Source organism: Schistocerca piceifrons, chromosome 8 (genome assembly GCF_021461385.2).
Source record: "Schistocerca piceifrons isolate TAMUIC-IGC-003096 chromosome 8, iqSchPice1.1, whole genome shotgun sequence".
NCBI classification, from domain to species: domain Eukaryota; kingdom Metazoa; phylum Arthropoda; class Insecta; order Orthoptera; family Acrididae; genus Schistocerca; species Schistocerca piceifrons.
The window spans coordinates 441,509,042-441,535,022 of NC_060145.1; the positions used below are offsets into that span (position 1 = coordinate 441,509,042).

A 25,981-nucleotide genomic window follows, 5' to 3' on the forward strand; every position below is an offset into this window, starting at 1 on the left:
CAGCAGGCAGCCTGACGGCAGTCGCCGCCTGGCCTTGTTGCTGAGAGCGTCCGCGCGAGTTTAATATGGGGAAGTTCTTGGGATTGATAGGAGGGTCTGGATTTGGTTTCCCAGCTTCCGCTTTTGGTTTGTTCTGCATGGATTGCGTGACAGCGATCCACGTGGGGCATTTCTTGTAGCTAGCAGGGTGTTTACCCTGACAGTGAACACATGTTGGGTCTGCTTCCCTAGGCTTTTTGCACAAGGAGGTAAGGTGTGGGCCTGCGCACTTAACACAGCGCGGATCCAACCTGCAGTTTCGGCTGCCATGGTGAAACCTCTGGCACCGGTAGCGTTGTTGTGGCCCTTCCTTCCTGCTGTAGGACTCTATTGTGCATGTGGTGTAAAGAAGCCTGTTTACCTTATAGATTTCACCTGCATTTTGTCCCTTGACAATGGTGGCGATATAGTTTGGCTTTTTTACCAGTGTTGGCACACCGTTTACATCCTTCCATTCTTTCATTTGTATGACGCTCTGGACGTTCAAGTTGAGGTCCTTGAGCGCATCATGAATTTGAACCGGCTCAATAAAGCTGGGGAGTTTCTTTATTACGACTTTCTGGAGCTTTGACGGCTCCCGGTCGTAGGTGTGGTACTGAATACCGCGAATAGCTAGGCTGGTCAAGGCATGCTGATAGTCCTCGGCATTATCGAGTTGGTACTTTACTGTGTCGCCCCTATAGGCGCACTGGATTTTGCTTTTAAGCCTGGGCTCTACTTCTTTCACAAAGTCTATGTAATCCTTTGTGCGGTAGCTTATGATAGGGGGGATACGAATCTTTTTGCCCTGGGGTTTAGGCGTCCCTGGACGGGGAGCGTCAGAAGCGTCCTGTGGGAGTGCTTCGAACCTGTTTGCTGTGGGGACAGTCACCACATCCATTTCTGCAGCGTCATCGGGTGGAAGAGTAGCAGCAAGTGCTGCAGCCTCGTCCTGCAGGGCCTGTCTTTTGCTACTGCCTGCAGACGTGGTCCCTGGTTCGCCTGCTTCCTCGTGTTTGTGTTTACGTGTCTGTCTGTGTTGTGGCATGGTTAGGCTGTGGTAGCCCTTATAAGGGCTGCCACAGCTGTCTGGGGTAGTTAAATGCCCAGGGGCAGTAAGCTGAGACTTATGGCACAAGGAAAAACCACCAGGCACCACGCAATGACTGTCAGTTGCACCTTCGTTAACACCGCAGGGTGTCCAGTGCAGAGCTGACCCTATGATACACGACCGCGGGTTACCGGGCAGCGCAACGGGCCCTGGATCGGAAAAATCTCCATTCTCGGTGGATGCGGGGAGGATGCCCCGCAGCGTGATGTCGTGGCAGTGGGAAGAACAAGACAATTTTGCTGGCTACATGCTCAGTGAGCAGTGGAGCCTCGAAATATTTCCCACGTCGAATCTCGGGCGTATCGCACAAAGACGGCGGCAAGCACACGAGAGTCCAAGCGAGTCGGCGTCTCAGCACGGCGGCGGCGACTGTGCAGCCGGTCTCTCTTCTCTCTTTTTGTCTTCTACCGATAGAGGGGGGGTGTTGGTGGAGGTTATTGTCGCATTTGGACATTTCCTCCTCTTTTATTGTGTGGTGTTGTTAATGCTGGTCTTTTGTAAGTAGATATTTTTTTGAGAGTTGTTAATTTATCTAATTCTGCTACTGCAGGAGTAGCGACTTTGGTCTTTTGTATCTGTCCCTTTGCTGTTCATATTGCCCAAGGGTGTTGATTAGCTCGTTTTGTGAGTTTCGCGCCGTGGCGTAGAAAGCTTCTGCCAGGGCACGGAATCGTGTTGTTAATGGCTCTATGTCTGCAGCTTCATGCAGGTCTGCCGCGGGGAAGCGCGTGGGGACGTGTAAGGCACGTCTTAACGCTCTATTTTGAACCTTCTGTAAGCGATCTACCGTCGGTCTGGCTGCGTAGCCCCATACAGGGCACGCATATTCCAGTATCGGTCGAATTAGACTTCGATAGATCGCTACTCCTGTTGCGGGGTCGAGGGAACTGGTGCTGTTCAATACAGGGTACAGAATCTGCATCCTGGCGTGAGCCTTTCCGCGAAGCTCCTCTACGTGGCACTTCCATGTCAGGCGCCTGTCAAGTGTGACACCGAGGTGCCTCGCAGAATTTCTCCATGGCAAGTTCTGCCCCTGCAATCGCAGCAGTTGGTATGGCCGTCTTGGGTGTCGGCGTTTTCCATAGCGTCTGGTGAGCAGCATGGCTTGTGTTTTGTCTGAGTTTATTGTGATGCGCCACTGCTTGGCCCGGTTTTCCGTCCTGTTGAGGGCGGTTTGCAGACGCCTCGTAAGCAGGTTCCTGTTTGTCGAGCAAGAGAAGAATGCAGTGTCATCTGCGTATTGTGCAGTGTGTACATGCTGAGTCGTAGGGATGTCAGCAGTGTAGACACTGTAGAGGACGGGTCCCAGGACCGAGCCCTGGGGCACGCCTGCACTGATTCTTCTCCTGGTCGACAGGGATCCATCGATCTTCACTGAGAAGGTCCTACCGGAGAGATAGTCTTTTACGATTTTGACGATCTTTCCGGGGAAGCCTAGGGTGTACATCTTATGTAGTATCCCGGTGTGCCAGACTGAGTCAAAGGCTTTTGCTACGTCTAACAAGACAAACCCGCAGTAGCCCTTTCGGTTGAAGCTGTCCGTGGCTGCTTCAACCACCCTCATGATTTGCTGGGGGGCGGAGTGTCTTTGCCTAAAGCCGAATTGAAATTTCGGCAGAATCTGCTCTCTTGTGATATGGTCCTGTGTAGGGGGGTTAGTAGGAGGCGCTCGTAAAGTTTACTGAGGGTAGGCAGTAGACTAATTGGTCTATAATGTTGCGGGAACACCGGGTCTTTTCCTGGTTTCGCGATCGCAACGACTTCTGCATGCTTCCATTGCACCGGGAATTTTTGTGATCGCGTCGGTTCATTAACTATGTCTGTCGAGTGGGTGATTGCCAGAGGCGGGAGGAGTTTCAGTAATTCGTTTGTGACCTGGTCGTGACCCGCGGTCTTCCTGGTGGGCAGGGACTTGATGCAGCGCGCCACGTCTTCAGTACTAAGAGTGGTGTGTAGTCATCTTCGTCGTCTGCGTCCAGGAACACGGCCAGTTCTCGGCGGACTGTTGCGACGTGTTCTCTGTCCTGTACTTCTGCTGGTCTGAACTGCTTTTCCAACACGTCGGCTAATGCGTTAGCTTTGTCGATGGGGCTGAACTGCAGTCCGCGTTCGCCGTGCAGTGGTGGCATTTTCACGCGTCTTATCGTATACTGTTTGGTGGTTTGTCATAAACTGTTATCTTCTAGTTTGAGAGCTGAGAGCCTTGCCGACCATTGTTGGTTGCGATACTCGTTGAGATCTGCTTTCAGCTCTCTCTGTAGGCTATTGAGTAGCCTCCGTGTATCCCTGTTTCTGGTGAGTTTCCACTCTTTGGCGATCCTGTTTTTGTGCCGTATTTGCGCAAGCAAGTGCGAAGGGAGTTGCCCTGAGCGGGGGGGCCCCGCAGGAGGCGGTGTGGCTCCCTCAGCAGAACAGGCACTAGACGACCTCACAAGAGCGATCCTACAAGCTGCTGTCTCTGCAGTTGGAGGCGGGGTCTGGACAAGTTCAGCTGCTACTGCGTTGCTGAATTGATCTTTATTGATGCGCTTGTACGTCGCATGCCGTTGTGGGATAGAGAGCCATTCTCCCTTGTCGACCTCAAAAATCACGGGGTTGTGGTCCGACGACATTCTGTTTACCGATGGCGCGGATACAAAGCTCTCCAGATTTTTTGTGATGGCTATGTCAAGGACGTCTGGTCTTCCTCCGTTCTTTGGGAAGTGTGTCGGTTCCTCTGGGCCCCATATTTGTAACTGGTGTGTGTGCGCGCGAGTCGTTGCAGTTGTTGACCAGCTTGATTTCGGTGTCTCGAGTTGCAGTCCGCGTGTTTGGCATTTAGGTCCCCTGCTATTAGTAGTTTGCCTCTAATACGGCTTAGTGCAGCTATGTCGTCTTCTTCTAGTCTTTGGAAAGGGGGGCGATACACTGCAACGACTGTTAGGGGGCCAGTTACTGTGGCCACTTCAGTTACCGCCGTTTCTATTTCTGCTGTATTGGGGGCGTATATTTGGTGGTGTCTGATTCCTTTTTTGACATATACCGCGACCCCGCCTCCGTGAGTGGGTCGGTCGTTTCTGTAACAAATGTAGTTTGGTACAGAAACTCTTAGTCCTGGTTTGAGGAATGTTTCTCCCACTAGGCATATGTCAACGTTTTCTTCCTGTACGAATTCTCTGAACTCCATGGGTTGTCGAGTAAGGTTGTCTGCGTTAAACGCGCATATTCTGAGACCTTGTATATTAGGTCTCCTATCCATGGTGGGGGACAGTTTTTCCTGAGGTTGTCGCTGCTACAGGCGACTGCTGTGCTGCCGATCTGAGGTCGGCGGGGAACTGCGTCAGTGTAGCCAGAATGCCTACTAGCTGAGTCATTTGTGCCTGTAGCAGTCGGATGGACGACGCGAGTTGTTGGATTGCAACAGACCCGACTGCTTCTCGCGGACTGGTTTGTGGGGGGCATGGAGGACGGACTTCCCTAGGACTTTCGTCAGATTGGGGAACTTGTTTACTGCTGTCTTGTGGTGGTGGTAGGTGGTTCGGCGGGTCAGGTGGGTCACCGGTAAGTGCACGGGAATAAGCGGTGGAGCCGAAGACCTGTGTTTTCACGGTGTCGTTTTGTCTTCTCTGGGGAGGTGGGGGGGGGGGGGGCCTGGGTGCTGGTGTGTTTTTGTTGTAATTCGGTGTTTTGGTGTTGTTTTTACCCCTCTGCCTGTCTCTTAGAGCTCTGTACTTGGGACACCCTAAATAACTGGCTGAGTGCGTTCCGTTGCGATTTGTGCACTTTTCTTTTCCCTCCCCCCTTGGTAGTTTACACTGGTCGTATGTGTGCTGTTCAGTGCATCTGACGCACACCACTGGCATCGTGCAGTCTCGCGCGATGTGCCCAAGGGCCTGGCAGTTGTAGCAGCGCCCTGGGCCCGATTTCTTTTTTAGTTTTACGGGCGTGACCTTTAATGCCAGTATTCTTTTGACCTCCCAGATCTTATTATTTTGTACAGAGTCTGGGAGGGTGACCGTATGGAGGGGCCACGATCAGCTCGGTCGCGTCAACACCACCGAGCTAACCTCAAGCCCGTCCTCCAGCAGGAACTGTTTGATGTCCGCGGTGTCAGTGGTGTGTGGTACAAAGCGGAGCACCAGTCTAATTGGCCTTCTCGCTGCTAGTGGGAAGGTGTAGAAATGAAATTTCCGTTCCTCTAGCACCTTCCTCACTGCCTTGTAGTCGTCAACGTTTTTTACAGTGATTTTAACTTTGTCACCGCCAGTTGTCTTGGCGGTGAACCTGCTTTCCCCTATCGTGTTCGTTATGACGTCGTACAATGCCTTATAGTTGTTCTCTAATTGCACGACTATCGGTGGGATTCTGAGGCTTTTTTGTTGTTCGTTTTCCTCAGTGTCATCTGCTTGTTGCGACTCGTCTCGCGCAGTTTCTCCCATCACATGGAATCTGTTGGCGGTGTAGATTGTGGCTGGTGTGACTAAGGCGGGGGATCTGCTGGCGGTTTTTCTCGCCAGCTGGAATCCATCGTCATCTATCTCCTGCGTGTCGGTCCCTGCGCAGCTTCCGCATCGCTCGCTCCCCTCAGCGCACCCCTCGGCAACACTCCGAGGTTCCTCCGCTCCGGCATTCCCTCGCGGCGGCGAGTCCGCGGCGTCGGTATCGGTTTCTTTCCGCCGCCCGCGCCTTCGTGCTTTCGCGCATTCACCTCGGCGCGCAGCCGCCCGGCCGCCTGGGGGAGCGCACTAGCCGTCACAGCGCTGGCGCTTTGTTCGGCTGCTGCCTGACCCTGCTGGCCGCCGCTACACGTGGCCCGGTCGGCCTTTGTGTTGGCAGGCGTGGCCGGCTCAGGCGCGGCTGACCCGGCCGCGTCCGCCACTTCCGGCCGCCGCGCAGCGACGGGTTTACGCGAGGTGGTCTTTCGCTTCTTTACCTGTGACCCAGTTGTGACTTTCTTGTTTCGTTTGGGTGATTTCTTTGCCTTCGCCTTAATTAGGCGGGCACTCGGTGGTGTTTTGTCACCCTTGGGCAATATCCGCGGTTGTTTCCAAGCTCTTTCGAGCTTCTTCTCGTATTTCCTTCTATCCTTACCGGTGAGGCCCGCGATTGCGTTAAGCAACGGCAATCGCGAGCTCGGGCTCATCCCGCCCTGGCTGCCCGTTAGGTCCGTCCTGTTGACCTCGTAGCAGCCAGGGGCGTTTTCTTTCTCCGTTACCGTCAGTTTGACTGGGGTGTCCATGTCCAGACTTGGAAGGATGGCTGCCAGGGGGTGTCGGTGTCTGCTTTTTTGTTGGCACCGTTAGGTATTTGGCAGAACGGTCCGACCGTAACAGATGCGACACGCGCGGGAATCTGGCCGTTGACCAGGCCCTGACGGGCAATTTCCCTACTCTTGGGGGGAGCAGAGCTAATCTCTGCGGCAGCAGGAGTACCTGTCGCAGCCGACGTGCTCGAACCGGCCGAAAAAGCGAACCGCGGCAGCAAGAAGACGCGCACCAAGACGCGCCAACCCACAGCTCGCAACCCACAACGGCAATTTGCTCACAAGCTGCCGACAAATCAGCCGCCCGTCCCGCAATCTTCTTGCAACTCCGCTCCCGATTTGAGAAAATCAGGAGCTCCGAAGCCTTAGTGCCGAACCGTCCAGCTAGAGCGCTAGGACAATCAGCGACTAAACCCGCAATCAGGTTCCTATGGCTGAGTAGCAACGAAGAGGGAAAGTACTAGCGCAGCCCCGCACACGCGTCCGCACTCTCCAGAAGCTACTCAGCGAATGCCGGCGACGAGTACTGCATTCGTGCTTTCCTAACTGCCGAGGAGAGCATATGCGATGGAGGGTGTTGTCCTCCTCAATGCTGTATGTGTAATTTGTCTTAGTTGTGTGGTATGTCATGTTATAGTGGTGCAGTGTGTTAGGTGATTCTGTGTTGCCGTATAGGCTGTCTTAATTTGTTAGCATAGTTTTTGATCGTCTCGGTCTGTCCAATGTTGTGTCGTACTGTCCTAAGTTTTTAATGACTCTGTTGTCAGCTCTGGCCGTGTTTTCGTAAAAGCTTTCGGCCAGTTCTTTGAATCGCACGTGGAGCGTTGGTATTCCAGCTGCTTCGTGTAGGTCGGCAGTGGGGAAGCGGAAGGGAAGGTGTAATGACCTTTTAAGCGCTCGGTTTTGGACTGACTGGAGTTTGCGGAGGTGCCAGTGCGCCGCGTATCCCTAGACAGGGCAAGCGTACTCCATTATGGGTCGTATTAGTGAGCAGTATGTTCTGACTCCTATGTCAGCTGCTAGGGTGCTGTGGGTGTTTAGGATAGGATACAGCATTTGCATCCTACCACTAGCTTTACGGCGCAAGTCCTCGCTGTGAGCCTGGTGTCAAGAGTGACTCCAAGGTACCTGGCGGTTCGTCGCCAAGGAAGTTCTTGGCCGTTCAGCTTAAGTAGGAGCGGCTGTTGGGCGTGAGCCCGTTTGCCTAGTTTACGGGTGATCATTATGGTTTGTGTTTCCCCTCGTTTAGCGTGATGCGCCATTTTTTAGCCCAGCGGCCGGTCTCGTCCAGCGCTGATTGCAATCTTCGCGTAACCCTGTCTCTGTTCGGGTTACGCGTGAAGAACCCTGTGTCGTCGGCATACTGGGCAGTGTGCACCAACGGTACGGTCGGGAGGTCGGCAGTGTACAGGTTGCACAGTACCGGGCCCAGTACCGACCCCTGGGGCACGGCTGCCCTGATGCGCCGCTTTGTGGAGAGCGACGACTCGATCCTAACGGAGAAAGTGCTTTGATAGAGGAGCCCAGTGTGCCAGACAGTGTCAAAGGCAGCGGCTACGTCAAGTAGCACTACCCCGCAGTAAGTTTTGCGATTGAAGCTTTCGGTAGCTGCTTCGACGAGCCTCATTATTTGCTGGGGCGCGGAGTGTTCCTGCCGGAAACCGAACTGAAAGTCAGGCAGGATTTGTTGTGTTTTGACGTGGTCGAGAATGGGGATGCGTAGCAGGCGTTCGTAAATTTTGCTAATGGTTGGCAAAAGGCTGATTGGTGGGCGGTTCTGCGGGATAACCGGGTCTTTACCGGGTTTCGCGATCGCGACGATTTCTGCGAGTTTCCAGCACCTTGGAAACTTGCAGGAACGCGTGATCTCATTGAAGATATTTGCGATGTGGGCTACGGCAGGGGGTGGGAGGTGTTTCACTACTACGTTGTTGAGTTGGTCGTGGCCTGGGGCTCTTTTGTTGGGTAGCGACCTGATTACTCGGTTCACGTCGACGGGTGTGAAGAGCGGTGTGTTTTCTTCGTCGTCGTCGGCATCGTCCGCCGCGAGGAATGTGGCGAGCTGACGTCGAACAACGGCTTCATGGTCCCTGTCCTGCGCCTCTGCAGGGCGGAACTGTTTTTCAAAGGCATTTGCCTTGTCTGCGGTGCTAAAGACAAGTCCGCGCTCGCCGTGCAGAGGTGGCAGTCTGGCGCGTCTTTTGGTGATCTGTTTGGTCGCCTGCCAGAGGCTATTGTCGTCCACGCGGAGGGCCGAAAGTCGCGCCGACCATTGCTGGTTGCGGTGCTCAGTGAGTGCGACATTCAGCTCTCTTTGTAGGCGGTTCAGTAGCTTCCTAGTTGCGGGGTTTCTAGTAAGCTTCCACTCTTTGGCGATCCTGTTTTTGTTTCTAATTTGGACAAGCAGGTGCGGCGGGAGTTGCTTAACAGGGGGAGGGCCGTCCGGTGGCCGTGGTGTGGCCTCCTTAGCTGCTTGCAGGATCGTGCTGGTGAGGTCTTTGAGCGCCTGTTCTGCAGAATCTGCAGTTGGAGGCGGGGCCTGGGCAATTGCTGAAGTTACGTCAACTTTGAATTGCTCCCAGTTAGTGCGCTTGTATGAGATGTGTTGTTGCTGGAGAGGTACCCAGTCTCCTACGTCGACCTCGAGAATCACAGGATTGTGATCGGAAGACATTCGGTTAACCAATTGCGCGGTCACAAACCCTGTTATTCTTTTTCGTGAGAGCTATGTCGATGACGTCCGCCCTCACCCCGTTTTTCGGGAAGTGGGTGGGCTCCTCTGGACCCCATATGTGGAAGTGGTGGGTGCGCGCGAGACGTTGCAGTTGACGACCAGCTCTGTTGGAGTTTCGCGAGTGCCAGTCTGCATGTTTGCCGTTCAGGTCACCGCCAACGAAGAGTTTTCCTCTGATTTGACCTAGGGCTGCTAGGTCGTCCTCTTCCAGAGTGGAGGAGGGAGGGCGATATGCTGCAATATCCATTGCCACTGTTTCAATTTGCCTAGTTGCTGGTGGGTGGACCTGATGATGGGGATTCCGCGTTTGACGTATGTTGCTACCCCGCCTCCAGCGGTGGGCCGATCGGTCCTGTAACAGTTGTAATTGGGTGCCGCTGGCCTTACACCCGGTTTTAGCGTCTCTCGGCCACCATACATACGTCTATGTTTTCATCGTGTGGGAAATCTCGAAACTCGTTGTTTTGTCCGACGATACCGTTTGCGTTGAAGACGCACATTCTTAGTCCTTGGATGTGGGGTCGTCTATCCATCACTGGTAGGAGGATTTCTCTGCTGTAGTCGCATTGTTATGCGACCATTGGAGTACCAAGTTAATGGCGGTTAGTATTTGGGCGTTCTGTTGCCTGATTTCGTGGAGCAGTTGCGTTAGGAGGCCTAACGTTTGCTCCACGACTGCTGAGGGCCGTAGGGCATGTGCACTCTCTTCAGAAGTGCTGGGCTGAGGGCCTTGTGACGTGCACTCAGCTGCCGCTACTGGCTGCGGACTGGACTTGGGAGTTTGAGGGGAGGAGGTTTCCCTGGACGTTTCTCCGTTAGCGGGGAACGGCTGCTGGGCTAAGTGTAATGTGGGTGTTGTTTGTTGACTCCTGTCAGTGCCTACGACACTCGCGTAGCTTGCGCCACCTCGCGGTCTCGATCGAGTTGTTGGTCGTGTTTGTCGCGGTTGTGTGTTGGTCGGCGCTCTCGAGATCGTAGAACCGGCGCCGCGGTTGGTTTTTTGTGTGGCGGCGATCTTGGTGCCTTGCGTGCGTAGTCGGTATTCTTTTTTGCACTCGGCAACCTTGGTAGAAGGCGCCTTGGCCAGATTCTCCGCATAGGGCGCACTTGCTCTTAGGATCACCTCTCTGTAAGGAACACTCGGAGGTGGGGTGCCCTTCTGCGCATTTCATGCACCGAGTTGGCATGTCGCAGTGCTTGGCAACATGCCCTAGTCCTTGGCAGTTGTAGCACGTTGCCACTTTTCCTGCGTAATGGTTCAATAGTGACTGGCACTGACAGGACGTGGGTGATTTGCTTTTGCCTGTTTTGGGGAGTGTCAGGCAAGGTGGCTTGATACAGTGGCCACTTGTTACCACTGTAGGCTTCTTTCATATGGGTGACGCTATTTACTTCATATTTACTTCATGACCCTGTCTCTGCAGGTCCTTCCTAATAGCGTCAGTGCCAACTTTGTGGGGTAAGTCCCTGGTTAAAAGTTTCGTAAGTCGTTGCTTGGCTGTGGGGAAGGTGTAGTGGCGGACTTTGTGTTCTGAGAGCAGGGCCTTCACAGCGGTGTAGTCGTCCAGTTCCCTGAACATAAGTTTGATTTTGTCCCCTCCGGCGGACTTTGCAGTAAACTGCTTCTCGCCGAGGCAGTTGCTAATGAGGGAGTGTAGCTCGTCGTAATTTTTGTTAAATTCGGCGACTATGGGAGGGAGTCTGTGTTTTGGTGCGGGTGTGTGTTGTGGCGCATCACTGTTCGCGGGTACCGCTTCGTCCTCGTCAGACAGCGGTAAGAATTTATTGCTTGTAGAAGCAATACCTCTCACTTGCTGGGGCGCGGGTAGGCGGGCGGTTTTCCGTGCTTTTTGGAAGCCATCCCCGTCGGTGCCGGGTGTTTGGGGCTCGGTTGTGTCCCGGGATTCGTCGATGACGAGGGGGCAGTCTGACTCGTCTCCGCTCCCTGAGGGGGAGGGAGTACGTGGCTTGGTGGTGGGCGGTTGGTTTGATGCAGTTTTCTTCGGTTGCTTGCGCTTGACAGTTTTTTTGTGCTTTTTGGCACTTTTCACTACGTCCTTTATGCGCTTAGCTGGAGCTGAGGGCTCTTTAGCATGTTGCGTCTTGTTTTGAGCGGGAGGAGGGAGTTTAGGTACGGTTTGTTTGGGTTGGGCTGCGGGGTTTGGCTTGGGGAGGATGCTGACTGGGAGATGTTTCCTCTGCGCAGGGGTAAGGTGCTGCGCCAGCGCTTGTGCCTGCCCTGTGCTGAACATCTGGGTGGCCATGGACATCCTACCGCTGGTAGGTGGGAGAGATGTGCTCCTTTTTGTAGTATACTCTCCGTTAGCATGTCGCACGCAGGTAAAGGAGGCAAAGTCAATTGCTGCCATGGGACTTTTTTTTTCTTTTTTTTCACTAGCTGCTTATATTTTATGACCCACCGTCTAATTTCTTATGGTGGGTCGTATATTGCCACTTAGCCGCTGTGACTGGGTCCGGGGTCCGCAGTGACTGAAAGTAACACCACACCGGCTCCCGTCCCCACTCACACCGTTGCCCGTGTCCCGCCACGTGGAGGCGGGCTCTGTTTAGATCCATTTGATATCTTTTTTTTTTTTTTTTTTTTTGTGCAGCATAAGAAAAACTTATAACTAATACAAAATCAAGTAAGATATTAATAAACAAAACGAAATTAAATATTTAGAAAGAAGGAAGGAAGAGAACTGAATAGAGAAGTTATAGGTATAATATGGCCCGTCACCTGGTTGTGGGCGGCGGCCCGGGTCTTGGAATGACCCTCAAGACGCTGGCCGTTGCTCACCATGCCTTTAACATCTACCATCCTAAAAACTACCTTAACTAGAAGAGATTAGGGTACGTTAAAGCTAGAAACTAAGACTAAGACCTCCATGTCCAGCCTGCTAAACTATTTACGATATACAATAGAGAGGTAACTGATTTTGTGCTTTGCTCAAAGTTGCTAATGAAAGGGTACTCGTGGTAAAAGTAATCAGGTAATGACGCTAACGGTTTGTGTTGAGCCTGCAAGGCTCCTAGTAGAGTACATCAGGCGCAAGCACCTCCCGGCCCCGCCGACAACACGACCTGAACGGTGGTTTTCCCCGATCTACCATAGGTATCCGTCGGGTTGGGCTCAAAAGAGAGGAACCACAATTAAGATCCTTCCATCCAGGACGTGCGCCGCCTCTTACCAGGGGGGCGTAGGTCCCTTGAAGAGGTGCCCAACTTTAAGCTTCAGTTGAGAGGTTCTTAGTATAGTGGAGGTTGAGGTATAGGCTGTGTAGGTTGGTTGTACAGAGAGTTCACACTGAGCCAATGAGACTTACAATGATACGTGGTGTGGCAGTTAGCACCTTCCGGCCCCGCCAGCAACAGCCTGAGCGGTGGTTTTCCCCGATCTACCATAGGTATCCGTCGGGTTGGGCTCAAAAGAGAGGGACCACAATTAAGATTCTTCCATACAGACTGTGCGCTGCCTCTTAACGGAAGGTGTAGGTCCCTTGAAGAGGTACCTAGCTTTAAGCTCTTATTGGACATGGAGATGCTGTTAACTATTTATATATACGGTGCAATCTGTTTTTAGGATTGTGTGTGAATTGTGCACCTCTTGTCGGTTGTTCCACTCTGTTCTTTGAATTTGACTTGGTTGAAACTATGGATCATCCGCGCTGGACGCTTCAGTATCTGTGTTGGTGCCCTGGTCTGTATCTGTTTCTTCTTCATCACTCGTGGTGCTAATCATATCTGTATCCCCTTGGGCATCGTGACGTCTGTTTGGACCGACTTGCCTTCGGTAGGGTCTGTTGCGCAAGTATTCTATTTGTTGGATCTTCGAGATTTCGTCCGTTAGTTTGTTGAGTTCAGTCCACCTTTCCGGGTCGCGTATTATGGCATGTAGTTCGTTCTGTGTGTTCAGGCGATTTATGTGTACTGTGTGTCTTATGTTCGTGCGTTGTCCGCAGAAAAAGACAGTATGTTCAGGGGAACCTTCTTCCCCGCATGTGCATCTATTAGTCTGCTGCAGACTCACGCGGTACAGGTGCGTGGAATAAGGGCCATGTCCTGTGATGAAATGTACCATACCGCGGCTGGGATCAATATGTTTTAGTTTTAGTCTTTCCCGGATGTCAGGGAAGAAGTTGTAGACACGGCGGCCCTTATCGCTGTTGGCCCACTCGCTCTGCCAGGTATCCACTCGCCATGCTCTGAGTTGGCGTGTTGTCTCAATCGGTACACCAGTGATCTGCCGAACCTGGTCTATTCTCCCCATCCTAAGCCAGTACATTGCTGCGCGGTACCTGATGGTGATATCGATGGGGAAAATTCCCATGACGACACATAGTGCGTCATTTGATGTTGTGTTGAATGCCCCTGTTAGTCGAAGTAGAACACTTCTTTGGCCTCGACGTACAATGGTTCTGTTGGTTGAGAGATTTAACCTGTGGGCCCACGTACTGGCAGCAAAGCATAGTACTGACTCGAAGAGAGCGCAATGGTATGTTCGTGTCACTGACAGGGGTAGTCTGAATTGTTCCGAATTTAGCCTAGCCAGTTTGTGTTGTATCTTTTCTGCTTTGTTTCTGCATATTCGCGTGTGTTCGTGGAAGTTCAATCGTTCATCAATGTATACTCCTAGATAGCGTGTGACTGCTAGTCTTTTTATGTTTGTGTCCCCGATTTTGACAATTGGGTTCCTGCGCAGGATACCCTTTAGCAATGTATAAGTTGTTTTGTTTCCTGCTATCTTTAATTTATTATCTGTGCACCATTGGGTTATTGTCCTAAGTGTTCCATTGGCTCTTTCTTCTAGCTGGGCACGGTTATTTGCTGAAACTACGACGAGTAGATCATCAGCATAAGCGACAGCTCCATCTGTCAAGATGTGCTTCTCTAGTAACTGTAGGAGCGGTTCTATAACTATGTCCCAGAAGATGGGGCCGCAGATCGACCCTTGTGGACAGCCTTTTGTAATTCGTTTAATCACTTTCTGGTTGTCCATTTGCCAAACGACCGTTCTGTCTCTGCAGTAGTCCATGAAACTATTATACAGAGACTCCGGTACCTGCAGGTGTCTGAGCCTCTTGAACAAGGCCGGCCACCAGAGTTTGTCGAAGACACCTGAGATGTCTATCATAATTGCAAGTGTGTATTTGGAGGGTGTGTCGTGTACTATTTGGAGTGCTCTGTTAATTGCGTCGTCTATAGATTTCCCTTCCCTGAAGCCGTATTGGTGTGGTGTCAGTCCCCGTAGTGTTCGGTGTGCTTGTAGTCTTTTGCAGAGTAGTTTTTCTTGTACTTTACCGAGTGTATTGACAAGGCAAACTGGTCTGTATGACTTGGGGTCTGATGGGTCTTTGTCTGGAGCCTTTTTAATGATAACCGCCTTCGAGGTCTTCCACACTGCAGGCACACGGCCCAGTCTTAATGCATCGTTTAACAACGTTGTGAGAAACGGGGTGATCTGCGGTGCAATTTGTTTCAGTACCTCAGTACCTCAGAGTGGATACCGTCCGGTTCAGGTGCCTTTTTGTTTTTGAGTTCTGAGATCGCTGTCGCCACTTCTTCCTGCGCAAATGGACAGGTGACGGTTGGTGTGGTGTATACTGTGTCTACTTCGCGTCTCAGTGCTGCATGTTGTGGTGTGTCTGTGTCTGCGATGTCGTCGGGCAGGAGTTTGCTCAGCAGGAACTCCGCTGTGCGTCTCCAGCCCTTAGTCATCTCACCATCCTCCTGTCGCAGCGTTCCCAGAACCAGTGGGCTCTTAATTTTCTCTGTCACGATTTTGTATGGTTCCCCCCAAATGTTTAGTTGTGTTTGTGCTGCTACATGGCTGTTCCAATGGTCTTTCCTGGTCTTATTCAGCTCAAGTTTATATTTGTCCTTGGCAAGCCGGTAGTCGTGTAGTCGTAATTGTCTTTCTCTATCTGAAATTGCTCGTTGGTAAAGTTTACGTTTACGTTTTGAGTCTTGTTTGAGTCGTGTTAATTGTGTAGTCCAGGGAATATTTTGGTGTTTTGTCATTCTTTGTGTGGTTATGCAAGTGTTCTGTGTGTGTGTAATGATATCTGTCAGCATGTGTGCTCTGTAATCCACACTGCCGGTGATGTCTTGCGGTATGTGCTCATGTATTTTTTGTCTGACCCTGTCCCAGTCTGTTTTGTCAAATAATAGTCTTTTTGGTAGTGTTTCTGTGTTGACGTTTGGTGTGCCACTTAAGGTTAGTGTGATGATGTTGTGGTCGCTAGCAGTGATCTGGTCGTGTACGGTCCAGTCTCGTACGTGGTTGATGGCGGCATTATTAACGAGGGTGATGTCTATGTTTGATGAATGACCGTTGTGTCCGATGTGAGTCGGGTGATGTCCTTCCTTGTTGAGTACGTGTAGTCTGTTTTCTTGGATCATGTCATTTATTATTCTACCTCTGTCGTCAGTTCTGTCTGAATCCCACAGGGTTGATCTGGCATTTATGTCTGCACAGATGAGAAGTTTTTTGTTGCCAGCGTATTGCGCAACATCTCTGATGAGGTCTGCGTATGGTTTGATGCAATGACAGAATTGGGCGTACAGCGACGCGATGATCCAAGTATCCCCCTTGTGTGTGACATCAACTGTAACTAGGTGCTCGGAACAGAGTTCTGTAATTTTGACTGGATGTATTTCTTTGTTTAGGATTATGACAGATGCCATGCACCCTTGTCTAGTGTAGGGCTCCTGTATGCACAGAATGTCACTTTTTAGTTCACGTAGGACCCGTGGGAGCTCCGAATTTACAAGTATACTCCGCATAGCATTAAGCTGTGCTATTAGCAGTTTGGGTGTTTAACTGTGGCGTAGCACTTGCTGCCAGTTTGACTGTAATCGAAGTATGTTCTCCCATGAGCCCTTACGTGATCCTTGTAAAGCTTGTCCATATCGAATGGTTCCTCCCTGCGGGCGCACACCTGCATGAGCAGGTCTAGTAGGCTGTCTGGATCTGTTGGAATATTCTCCGTTTTGAGAATCAGTCTATCGGTTTGCTCTGATGTACGGAAACAAACAGATTGGCCGTACGGGTGTAGGGTGCGGATGAGCATCCGCTGTGCCGTCTCTAAGATGTCTCTTTTTTCTAGCCTACTTAATTTTACATTTATATCTAGCTTGTCGTAACTAAAACTATCGGTGTCGATGGCGTGTGTTGGCGTCTCTGCAGCCGTGACGTGTCGTGATGGTGTAGTGGCGTTGTTGTGCACCTCTGTGGGGGGCGCTGGATTGACTTCCTCGTTGGTTGTTGTGGGGGTATCCTTGGGCGTCGGCATTGAGGTTGTTGGTTGGGAGGCTGCGAAGGTGTTGGTATCATCAGGGGTATGCACTTTCGTATCACTAGGTTTTGAGGCAGCCTGCGATTGCCGCGATTGGTCGTCACACGCTTTCACTTTCGGGACTCTCTTAGGCTGTTTGGGTTTCCTATGCGGTTTTAGTATCCTAAAGGCTGCGATGATTCGTTTGTTTTTTGTGTGTGTTTCGTTTGTGCAGTCTTGATGTGTATCAGATGTGTTGGTTGTTTGTGCCTCCATTCTGCATTGATTTTACGTGATTTGGTTCCCACTTGACTGCTCGTCTGCGCTACCTGTGACAGACATAACAGCTTTTGGTATGATATGCGCACTGTCGCCTCTGTTGCCAGACCCTCCGCAGACTTTTGTTGCGGTTGTTGCTGCGGCTTTTTGTGTGGCATTCGTGATGTCTGCCGGCGCTGTGGCCTGTTCAAGGTCGGTATTACTGTTTCGAATATCATTATTATGAACACTACAATCTCTGGCGTAAGGGCAATAATAGACGTCGTCTTCTTCCTCTGTCAGTGAGTCAGAGAGAGTTATTTTGCGTTTGATTTGATTACAGTCTGAGGTGTCTGATTTGTTCATGTTTTCCGTTTGGACTCCAGTTGCGCTTGCTTGCGTTACGGTTGTGTTTAGCACCGTTGGGTTCAAGGTCTCGCCTTGTATGAATTTGATTGGATTGATACGTCCTTCGCATTTTGTAGTGTCGTATGTGCGTCGTTGTGCTGGAGTGGATGGGTGATCTTGAGTCGTTAGCAACGCTGTTTTGTGCAGTTGCTTTGGCTGGTCATGTGTGGTATGGTTTTCTGGTCTGTCGGTATCAGGATTTGGGGTTATCATGTCTATTCTCAGTAGTTCGTCTTCGAGTTCGTCTATCCTGTTCATAAGGGTCGTCTGGAATGTCATCCAGTACATTATTTGTCTTTTGATTAGTTTGGCGGCTTCTGGTGACATTTGTCCTGTGAGTGTTAGGTCGTCTGTGTATTCAGTGATTGCATGATGGCTGTCCTCCAGGTTTGTATTGTGTATCAAGCCTGGAATGTGACCATTGTTGGGGTAGTCGTCAGGTAATAGTTTTTGCCTCTTACGCCAGAGTATAGCACGTAGATGGTTTCTGTGCCTGGTGGATGGTGACTTGTATGATCTTATTTTTTCAGGGGTTGATTTATGGAGCATGTTGTTTGACTCAGGGGGGTGTTCAGTTGCCGTAGTCAGTACTGTCAATTAGTCTATCAAGCAGCTGTTTGTAGGTCTGGCAGACGCCACCCCTGCTCTTATTGCAAATTCGGTTTCTGTTCCTGCAAGGGATGCAATCGATGGGCTCTGATGCTCTACAGTCCGCGCGTTTGTGGCCCTTTTTGCCACACCTTGAACAGGTCGTACCTGTGTCGCACAGGCTTTGGTTGTATGGTCAAGGTCACAACAGTTGTAACACTGGCTCACTGACGTATAGTCTTTGACAGATAGGGATTGGAAGTCTATGTACACCCTTCCTTTTTTGGTGAGGTACCAATAAATTCTTGGTGTGACTTCTAACACTTGGTGGTTGTATCCCTTTCCTTTGGGCCCTGTGCGGAATCTGATTTTCACGTCTTTGTCGAATTCGTCTTTCGTGAAGTCGTCACTGAGATTTTGGTCGTATAAACACTCAAGAAATTCTCTATCCGAGATAGTGTCTGTCACTCGATAGACTATCACCAAAGGTTGCCGCTTTCTGGGCCCCTCACACGCGATATTCTCAATATCTTTCGTCTTTTCTATTATTTTCCTACAGTCCTCCTGTGTTGCTGCTTCGACAATCACAGCTGTCTTCGTGTTTCTTATTGACTTAATGTGTAGGTTGTCTCGTCTTGGGTTGATGTTTTTTGTCAACGTTTGTTTTATTGTTTTCGTGTCTTGGTTGTTGGTAGACTTTATGAAGAGAGTGGTTGCCTGCTTGGCTTTTGCCACCTCAATGCGTTTATGTTCTTTGGGTGCGGTGGAGAGTGCCGCAGCGTATGTTAGTGTCTTGGCCTGTTGCTGTGCCTGTTCAGTAACCTTTCCTGTCAGATCCCTAATTTGGTCCCTGAGCTCTTGGTTTATTTCAGCGAGTTTTGTATTGTCTTCCTCGAGTTTGTTGACCTGTTCTGTAAGAGACTCAATTCTAAGGTCCTTAACTGGGTCAGCTGAGTGCTGAAGTTCGCGCAGTAGATCTTTGTTCTGCTCTTGCAGCAGCTCGACCTTTGCTTCTGCTGATGTGAGTTGGAAAGCCAAAGGGAATATTTTATTCCTTATCGTATTCAGTACGCTACTCGATACGTGTTTGGCCTTTAATTCCGCCCCAATGTCATTTAATAGATCGTCAATTGCAGCGATCTTCTGGCTCGGTGACATAACGGCATATTCGTGGGCACCAGACGCCATGCCTATAGGCGATACTTTGCAACTGGTGCTGCTCTGCGCTCTACTAAGCGTCCCTTTCGTGGACTTGGGTGTGGTGTTAGCACCACTTAGTTGGCGTGCTCGATCCAGGATTGCGAATCTGTGTTATAGTTCTTAAAGAGTGACCTTTATTTGGTGTGTATTGCGTGTGCGGCACCACATTGTGACACGTAAGTCCCAAAAGCGATACGTCACACAACGAGGCCGAATGTGGGCTGGGTGGCTTCGCCGGCGATGTCCGATCGACACCGAGCGCCGCGGTCAGCTCCGCACGTCAGCCGGCCACGTGGTTCGCGGGACCAGGTGGGGACTGTGAGCTCGCGTAAGCTGCTGACTCCCGCGGTTGGGCGCGGAAACACGAGTCGTGCTTAGCAACACAGGTTTGCTGTGGCCAGCGCAGTTTGGCCTAGTTGCGAAACTCACGCGTAGTGCGTGTCAGCTGGCGCACTGCGACCTACTCTCGGGACTTTGCGTTCCGTCGCTCGGCGTATCGCTTTACGTTACTCGTAATCAATTTTCTTCACTATTGACAGTTTATGACTTTTACCTATAATATGTCTATAATTCAGAATTATGATCGTGTCCCTTCACTGTATGGGTATTGTTCACACTGGTTTCCTTCATATTAAGCTAGTCTTTTCTGGGAGATTTGCTACCATATGTTAGTCTTCGTTTTTAGTCGAAGTCCGTTATTATCAGTTTTTTATTCGGGACACTTTTGGAAGCTACCCTTCACTGTTCTAACATGTTATCGTGAGTTTGGTGGATATTTAACGTCTAATTACGGAGAAAAATCCTACCATACGTTACTTTGATGATTCGTCACACGGTAACTTTCGTTTCATATTGTTTTTAACACTTTCACAGCACTGCGGTTAGTAATGTTAGTAATGTCAAGCGTTCCTAATCGTATTAGTAGTGTTTTTGGATATTAGTTGTAGTGAAATACCTTTGATGAGGTCCGACATTCCGTAAATGTGCCCGCGAAGTCACTAATGCACTATTTCTCTAGTCTAAACACGAGAAAATTTTGTAGGACTGCTTCACTTCACTATTATCCATCACTGATCACTGTTTTTTTCGTTTACTGGCGTGATTGTTCCCGAAAGAACCGACAAAAAGACCGTAGTTGCGGGAGCGCGCGCGAGACACGTCCGTACGCGCTCGTGGTTGGGACTACCAGTCGCCGCTTTAGTTGCCATCACCGTTAGGTTTCCGGCGGCAGAACTTGGTCCTATCTCACTAACAGGCGCGGGACACTGGCCAGAGGCCAGGCCCTGACCTGTGGGTGCCCTAACGCTCGGGGGAGCAGAGCTGTTCTCTGCGGCAGCTGAGGCGCTCGAGCCAACCGGAAAAGCGGCCGGCGGAAACAAAGAGACGGCGTCGTTGCCGCCAGCAGCGGGCTGCTGGGGCTCCAAGGCGTCGCTGCAACTTGCCATCGCAGCCGAAGATTCGCTCGTCATCGACAATTAGCTACGAGTGCTCGTCTACGCCTTAATAAAGGCGCATCCGAAAACACCCCTGGTTTGTCACCCGTACAAGCGGGGGCCTATGGCTTCGCGTCACAGACTGACGGAGACTTGCTCAACGGCCGACTGCCGCTCGGCGAATGTGGTGGTGGTCCTGCCTGCCTGCATTCATCTAATACTTTCCCCTCTTTGAGGAAGTGTGAGGGGGAGTTTGTAGCCTTTTGGCGTTTTCTTCCCTGTGTACATGTGTGTGTGATTTTTCTGTATATTTTTGGTGTCTGTGATATGTGATGAATTGTTGTGAGTGTATCTGGGACTTGCCTGAGGTAGGCGAGATGATTGGTGTTATATGGGCAGGAACAGGATTAGGGATTGGGTGTTGGGATTTTCCCTTCGACTTAATCGTCGAAGATCGTCGTAGGGCGCTTGTGCTAATCGCAGCACATGTCATACCGACCTAGGGAGTGGATGATGGCGTTTCCCAACCTGGAAGAACCTTCATAGAAGGCCCTTGCCAGGTCTTGAAAACGCTCTCTCAGGAGTGGGATTTCAGTAGCAGCATGCAAATAGTCAATGGGGAATCCAAGAGGTATACACAGTGCCCTCCTGAGGGCGCGGTTCTGCAGCCTCTGGAGTTTGTCCAGGTGCTGCTTCGCCGCGTATCCCCAGACAGGGCACGCATATTCCATTACTGGCCGGATCAGGGCCAGGTACACATCAACTGCTACTGGGCATGGAAGGGAGCTGGTTGAGTTCAGGATAGGGTATAGGATGGACATTCTGGCGCAGACCTTCCTGTGGACCTCGTCTATGTGGGGTTTCCACGTGAGACGATAGTCCAAGGTTACGCCAAGGTACTTGGTGGTTCTGCGCCAGGGGAGTAGGGTTCCCTTTAGGTGAAGATGGAGGGGGGGACGTGGAGGAGATTCGCGCCTTCCGAGCCTGCAGGTAATCAGCATTGCCTGTGTCTTCTCAGAGTTGATGGTGATGTGCCGGCGACGGGCCCAAGTTTCTGTGTCATCCAAAACCTTTTGTAGCCTACGGATGACCAGGTCCTTGTTCGCGTTTCTCATGTAGAAGGCAGTATCGTCAGCGTACTGTGCAGTGTGCACCAGGGGGGCCGTTGGAGTGTCCCTCTCGTCTCGTCTCGGTAAACTCACAGACATCCTCTGTCCGGAGATGGGAGAGGCTAAGCTGTGTTGTCGTAAGTGTGGCCTCTCGTTCGAATGGGCCTCTGGCTACCCCGCTAATTTTAAATTAGCGAAGTAGTTTATTGCTGGTAGGTCTTCTGGGGCAGGCTGACGCCTGCCGGAGCGCCACTCCTTTACCCACTTCTTTGTGAGCAGGGTGATGTGTTCCAGTCCGAAGGGGTGAAGGTGGGGCGGCTGTTGAGCAAAATCAGCTCCTTCCTGGTTACCGCCTCACGCAACATGCAACGCATGTGCCTGAGGTCGCACGGTTGGTGAGGGAGTGGTGGCTTCGCGTGCGCCGGCGTGAAGGGGTAAGGGTTTTCCCCGTGAGGGTACGTCCCGTCCTTCAGCGACGCCACGATCTTCTGGAGGAAGGGCTGCACGCTCCGCTCGTCTGGGAGCGGGAGGGGCAGCTCGTCGTCGGTTACCGCTTCTTCACCTTGCGAAGAAGCGGTCGGCATCTCTTCTTCGGACGATTCTTCCACGTCTGTCTCCAGAGGAGAAGACAGCGCAGGCGTCCCGACGTCGACTTCCATGCGCGACGCCGCCTGCATTGCTGCAGGAGGCGGGTCGGTGGACGTCTGGGTGGCGGCGCCTTCTTGAGAAGCCGCAGCTCCTCCCGCAGCTGTTGAAGCTGCCGGTGGACAGCCACGAGCTTTCGGCCGCGAAGGCTGCTTGTAAGTCGGCCAGCGCTTGGTCGGTGGCCGCTTCGACGCGGCACGAGGCGCGCCCCTCGCCGGAGCGGGGAGGCAGTGCGGCCGACTTGCCGGCAGGCACCTCAGAACTTGCTGTGGTGTGCTGCCGACGGTAGCTGCAGCTACGCGAGTTGGCGGCGTGAGGACCGCCGCAGTTCGCGCATCTGCTGGGTGCTCCGCGTGGTTTGGGGCAGTTACGGGTGTCGTGTGCCGCCGCGCATTTCAAACACGCGACTGCGTTCCGGCAGACACCCGCCACATGCCCCAACTGCTGGCACTTGTAGCACTGCTCACGTTGCAGTGATCGCTGCTTGCGCTTCGGCTTCTGTTGTCGCCTGCGGCCGCGGGAGCTCACCAAAGCACTGATGAGGTGGTCCAGCGCGGCTGCTAACTTGTTGCCCTTGCGTCCTGCCATAACTTGTGGTTGGAACAAAGGCGTGCGCGAGCGACGGTAACGATGCGAGCCGCAGCGAGTCGAGGCGTTGGAGTGTCCTGGACTGCACTGCACTGCAAATCTCTGGTTTCATCTACCAGGAGGGGGACAGGCTAAGCAGCGAAGCTGCTGTTCCTGTGTGGACCTCAAGAACTATTGTATGGCCTCACTGTTCGGTTTGGCCTATGTGAGCGGCCGCGTAAGGGCGGACGCTGCGTCAAAAGCGTCATAGGGGCTGCGGAAGAAACTACTCCCGCAGCAGATCAGGCCAACGCGTGGTTGGCCTGCGGTGGACTTGGTGTCCCAGTCCGCGTATAAGACCACTGCCAGAGTGTTCTGCAGAGGCATAGAACACCCTGGCGGACTGCCTGAAGCGATCCCGCAGCAACGGGACGCCAGCTTCCTCATGAAGCAGCCTCGTGGATTACCGTGGCGGCTTGTGGAGAGCGAGTCGCAGCGCCCGATTCTGGACACGCTGGAGCATCGCAACGTGCGACGGAGCGGCATTCCCCCACACCACGGCGGCGTACTCGAGTACCGGCCGGACGAGGGCCAAGTACACGGTCAGGCCGTGCCGAGGGGGGAGAGTGGATGAGGGGTTCAGCAGCGGGTAGAGCGCCCGGAGACGCCCAATCGCCCGCCCCCCTGATGTCTCGGATGTGCGGCAGCCAGGTGAAATGCCTGTCCAGCGTCACACCGAGGTATTGGCCGGTTGGTGACCACGGGATGGGGCCTCCCGAGATCGAGACAGGCGGCAGGGCAGGAGGCAGCCGTCTCCAAGTGAAGACGACCGCCTGGCTCTTGGCGGCGTTAAATTTGAGACGCCACTTGGTGGACCACGCCCCCAAGACGTCGCACGCAAGTTGGAGTCGGCGGTACATCGCGACCACGTTCATGCTGCGAGTGAACAGCGCAGTGTCGTCGGCTTAAAGAGCCAACTCCACGCGCGCCACCCGCGGTGCGTCAGCGGTGTACAGCAGGGGGCCGAGAACCGACACCTGCGGTACCCCTGCACGAATCGGCCGGTCGGTGGAGGTGCCGCCGGCGGCCCGGACGTGGAAGGTGCGGCCCGCGAGGTAGGACCGCAGCAGAAGGGCGTGGGACGTCGGGACCCCATGTACAAGCAGCTTTTACACGAGGCCCTCGTGCCACACGCAGTCGAACGCCTTGGAGACGTCGAGGAGCACCGCCTCAAGGTACTCCCGCGACTCCAGCGCCCGCATCGCCTGTTCCACCAGGCGTAGGAGCTGGTGCGTGGTCGAGTGGCCCCGCCGGAATACGAACTGCTCCGCTGGAAGGAGCCCTTCAGCAGTGACGTGGCGCCACAGCCGCTCCACGTACAGTCTCTCAAAGATCTTGGAGAGAGACGGGAGCAGGCTGATCGGCCGGTAGTGCGCCACCTGACGCGGATCCTTGCCGGCCTTCTGGATAGCCACCACTTCCGCGTGTTTCCACGCGGAAGGGAAGATCCCGGAGCGGAGTACACAGTCGAAAGTGTCCGCCAGTGATTGATGGAGTGCCGGCGGCAGTAACCGCAGGAGGTGGTTTGTGACACCATCGGAGCCACCCGCCTTCCTGGGGTTGAGGCGGCGGAGCTGGAGTCCAACTTCATCAGCTGTGATGGGTGTGATCACATCGTCAGCGGCTCTGGCGGCGAGGAAAACTGGCAGGCGGTCTTCCACGAGATGGACGTGGTCGGCGTCGAAAACGTCCACGACCGGGCGGAAGTTGTCGGCGAACACGTCGGCGAGGGCGTTGGCCTTGGCGTCCGGGGCACAGACAACCTCGCCGCCGACGTGGAGCGGAGGAACAGGCTGATGGCGGCGGAGGAAGCGCTTGGCGGTCCGCCAGGCACTCCCATCAGTCGTGTTCAGGGTGGCCACAAGGCCAGCCCAGTCACGGTTTCGGTGTTGGTCGATAGCGGCCCGGATTTCGCGCCGTGCCCGATTGAGGCGACGCTTGGTCGCAGGCTGGCGAGTGAGCTGCCACTCACGGAAGAGACGGTTTTTGGCCGTTATAGCCCCCAAGATGTCCCGGCAGCTTCCTCCGCACATCTCGCGTGGCCGCCGCGGCTGTCGGGGAGACGCAGCGGCAGCAGCGCTGAGGGTGTGCCGCGTAAAGAAGGCCAGCGCAGCATCGGCCCCCTCCAGGGCAGGATCTGGAGCACCGTCGAAGCGACCGAGCAGTTCGGCCTGAAATCGGGCCTCGAAATGCCGCGGAAGGTGCGGCGGTCAGGCGTCAGGGAGGCGCCGACGACGTCCATGTCGTAGACCACCGGAAGGTGGTCGGAGGACAGGGCGCAGCGGACAGTAGCCAACGTAAAGTGCCCGACGCCTTTCAGGACTGCGACGTCGAGCACGTCGGACTGTCCTCTGTTGGGGAAGAATGTGTGGTCAAATGGACCCAGGACGAGAGCGCCGTGACGTTGGGTGGTGCGGAGAAGGCGTCGCCCGCTGACGTTGGTGACTCGAGAGTTCCATTGCGGGCTCTTGGCGTTCAAGTCACCCGCAATGAACAGTTTCCCACGCAGCGTCAGCAGGGCATCAAGGTCGGCCTCCAGGAGGTGGCGCCTCGGTGGCCTGTAGACGGCGACGAAAGTAATGACACCAGCTGTGGTGGTGACAGCCACCCCAGTGGCCTCCACCGCAGCTAGAGGCGGCATCAGGACTGCATGGTGCTTCAGCGAATTCTTCACATATATGGCGATGCCTCCGCCATGGGTGGGCCGGTCGGTACGGTAGCAGCGATAGTTCGCCACCCCGACGGCCACGCCAGGTTTCAGAAACGTCTCGCAGACGAGACAGATGTCTATCGGCTCATCCCGGAGGAATTGACGGAATTCCCCTTGTTGGGGAACCAAGCCGCAAGCGTTAAAGCTGCACACGGTGAGCCCATGGACGTGCTCATTCTCCATGGCGGTCAGCAGGAACAACGCCGGCCTGGAGGGCGGACGTGACGGCGGTGACGAGCACCGGCAGCTGCTCGAGCAGCTGGCTCAACGAACGCAGGAGCGTACGGAGCTCAGCCGCATCAGGAGCCGTGGGGGCCCCTGGGGCGGCCTCCAAGGCAGGAACAGCAAGTTACGGTGGGACTGCAGAAGGCGGCGTTTGCGGGGGCACGGCCCGAGGGGCAGACCGCTGTCGCGTGGCGTCAGTGGCCGGACGTTCCGCCGCGGGGGCGGTACGCCGCGGTCGTCGGCGGCGCCGGCGGCAGGCCGCAGCTGGTGCGGGAGGCGTGGGTGCAGGGGCAGCAGCCACATCAGACGAGGCAGGCTGCTGCGGCGCAGCGCCATCGGAGGCAGCCGGCCGGGAGGGGGCGGCCCCCGCCCCCTTGGCGGCATCAGCGAAGCTGT

General features: G+C 53.4%; 1 protein-coding gene across 1 annotated transcript; it reads right to left on the bottom strand.

The window, feature by feature from the left end:
• Positions 1-5,642: 5,642 nt before the first annotated feature.
• Positions 5,643-11,375, bottom strand: LOC124712428 (serine/arginine repetitive matrix protein 1-like). The gene is made up of 2 exons (XM_047242722.1): positions 10,910-11,375; positions 5,643-6,367 (listed from the first exon to the last, which is right to left on the bottom strand). The coding sequence occupies exons 1-2, from the start codon at positions 11,373-11,375 to the stop codon at positions 5,643-5,645; spliced, it is 1,191 nt and encodes a 396-aa protein (XP_047098678.1).
• Between the last annotated feature and the right edge of the window lie 14,606 nt (positions 11,376-25,981).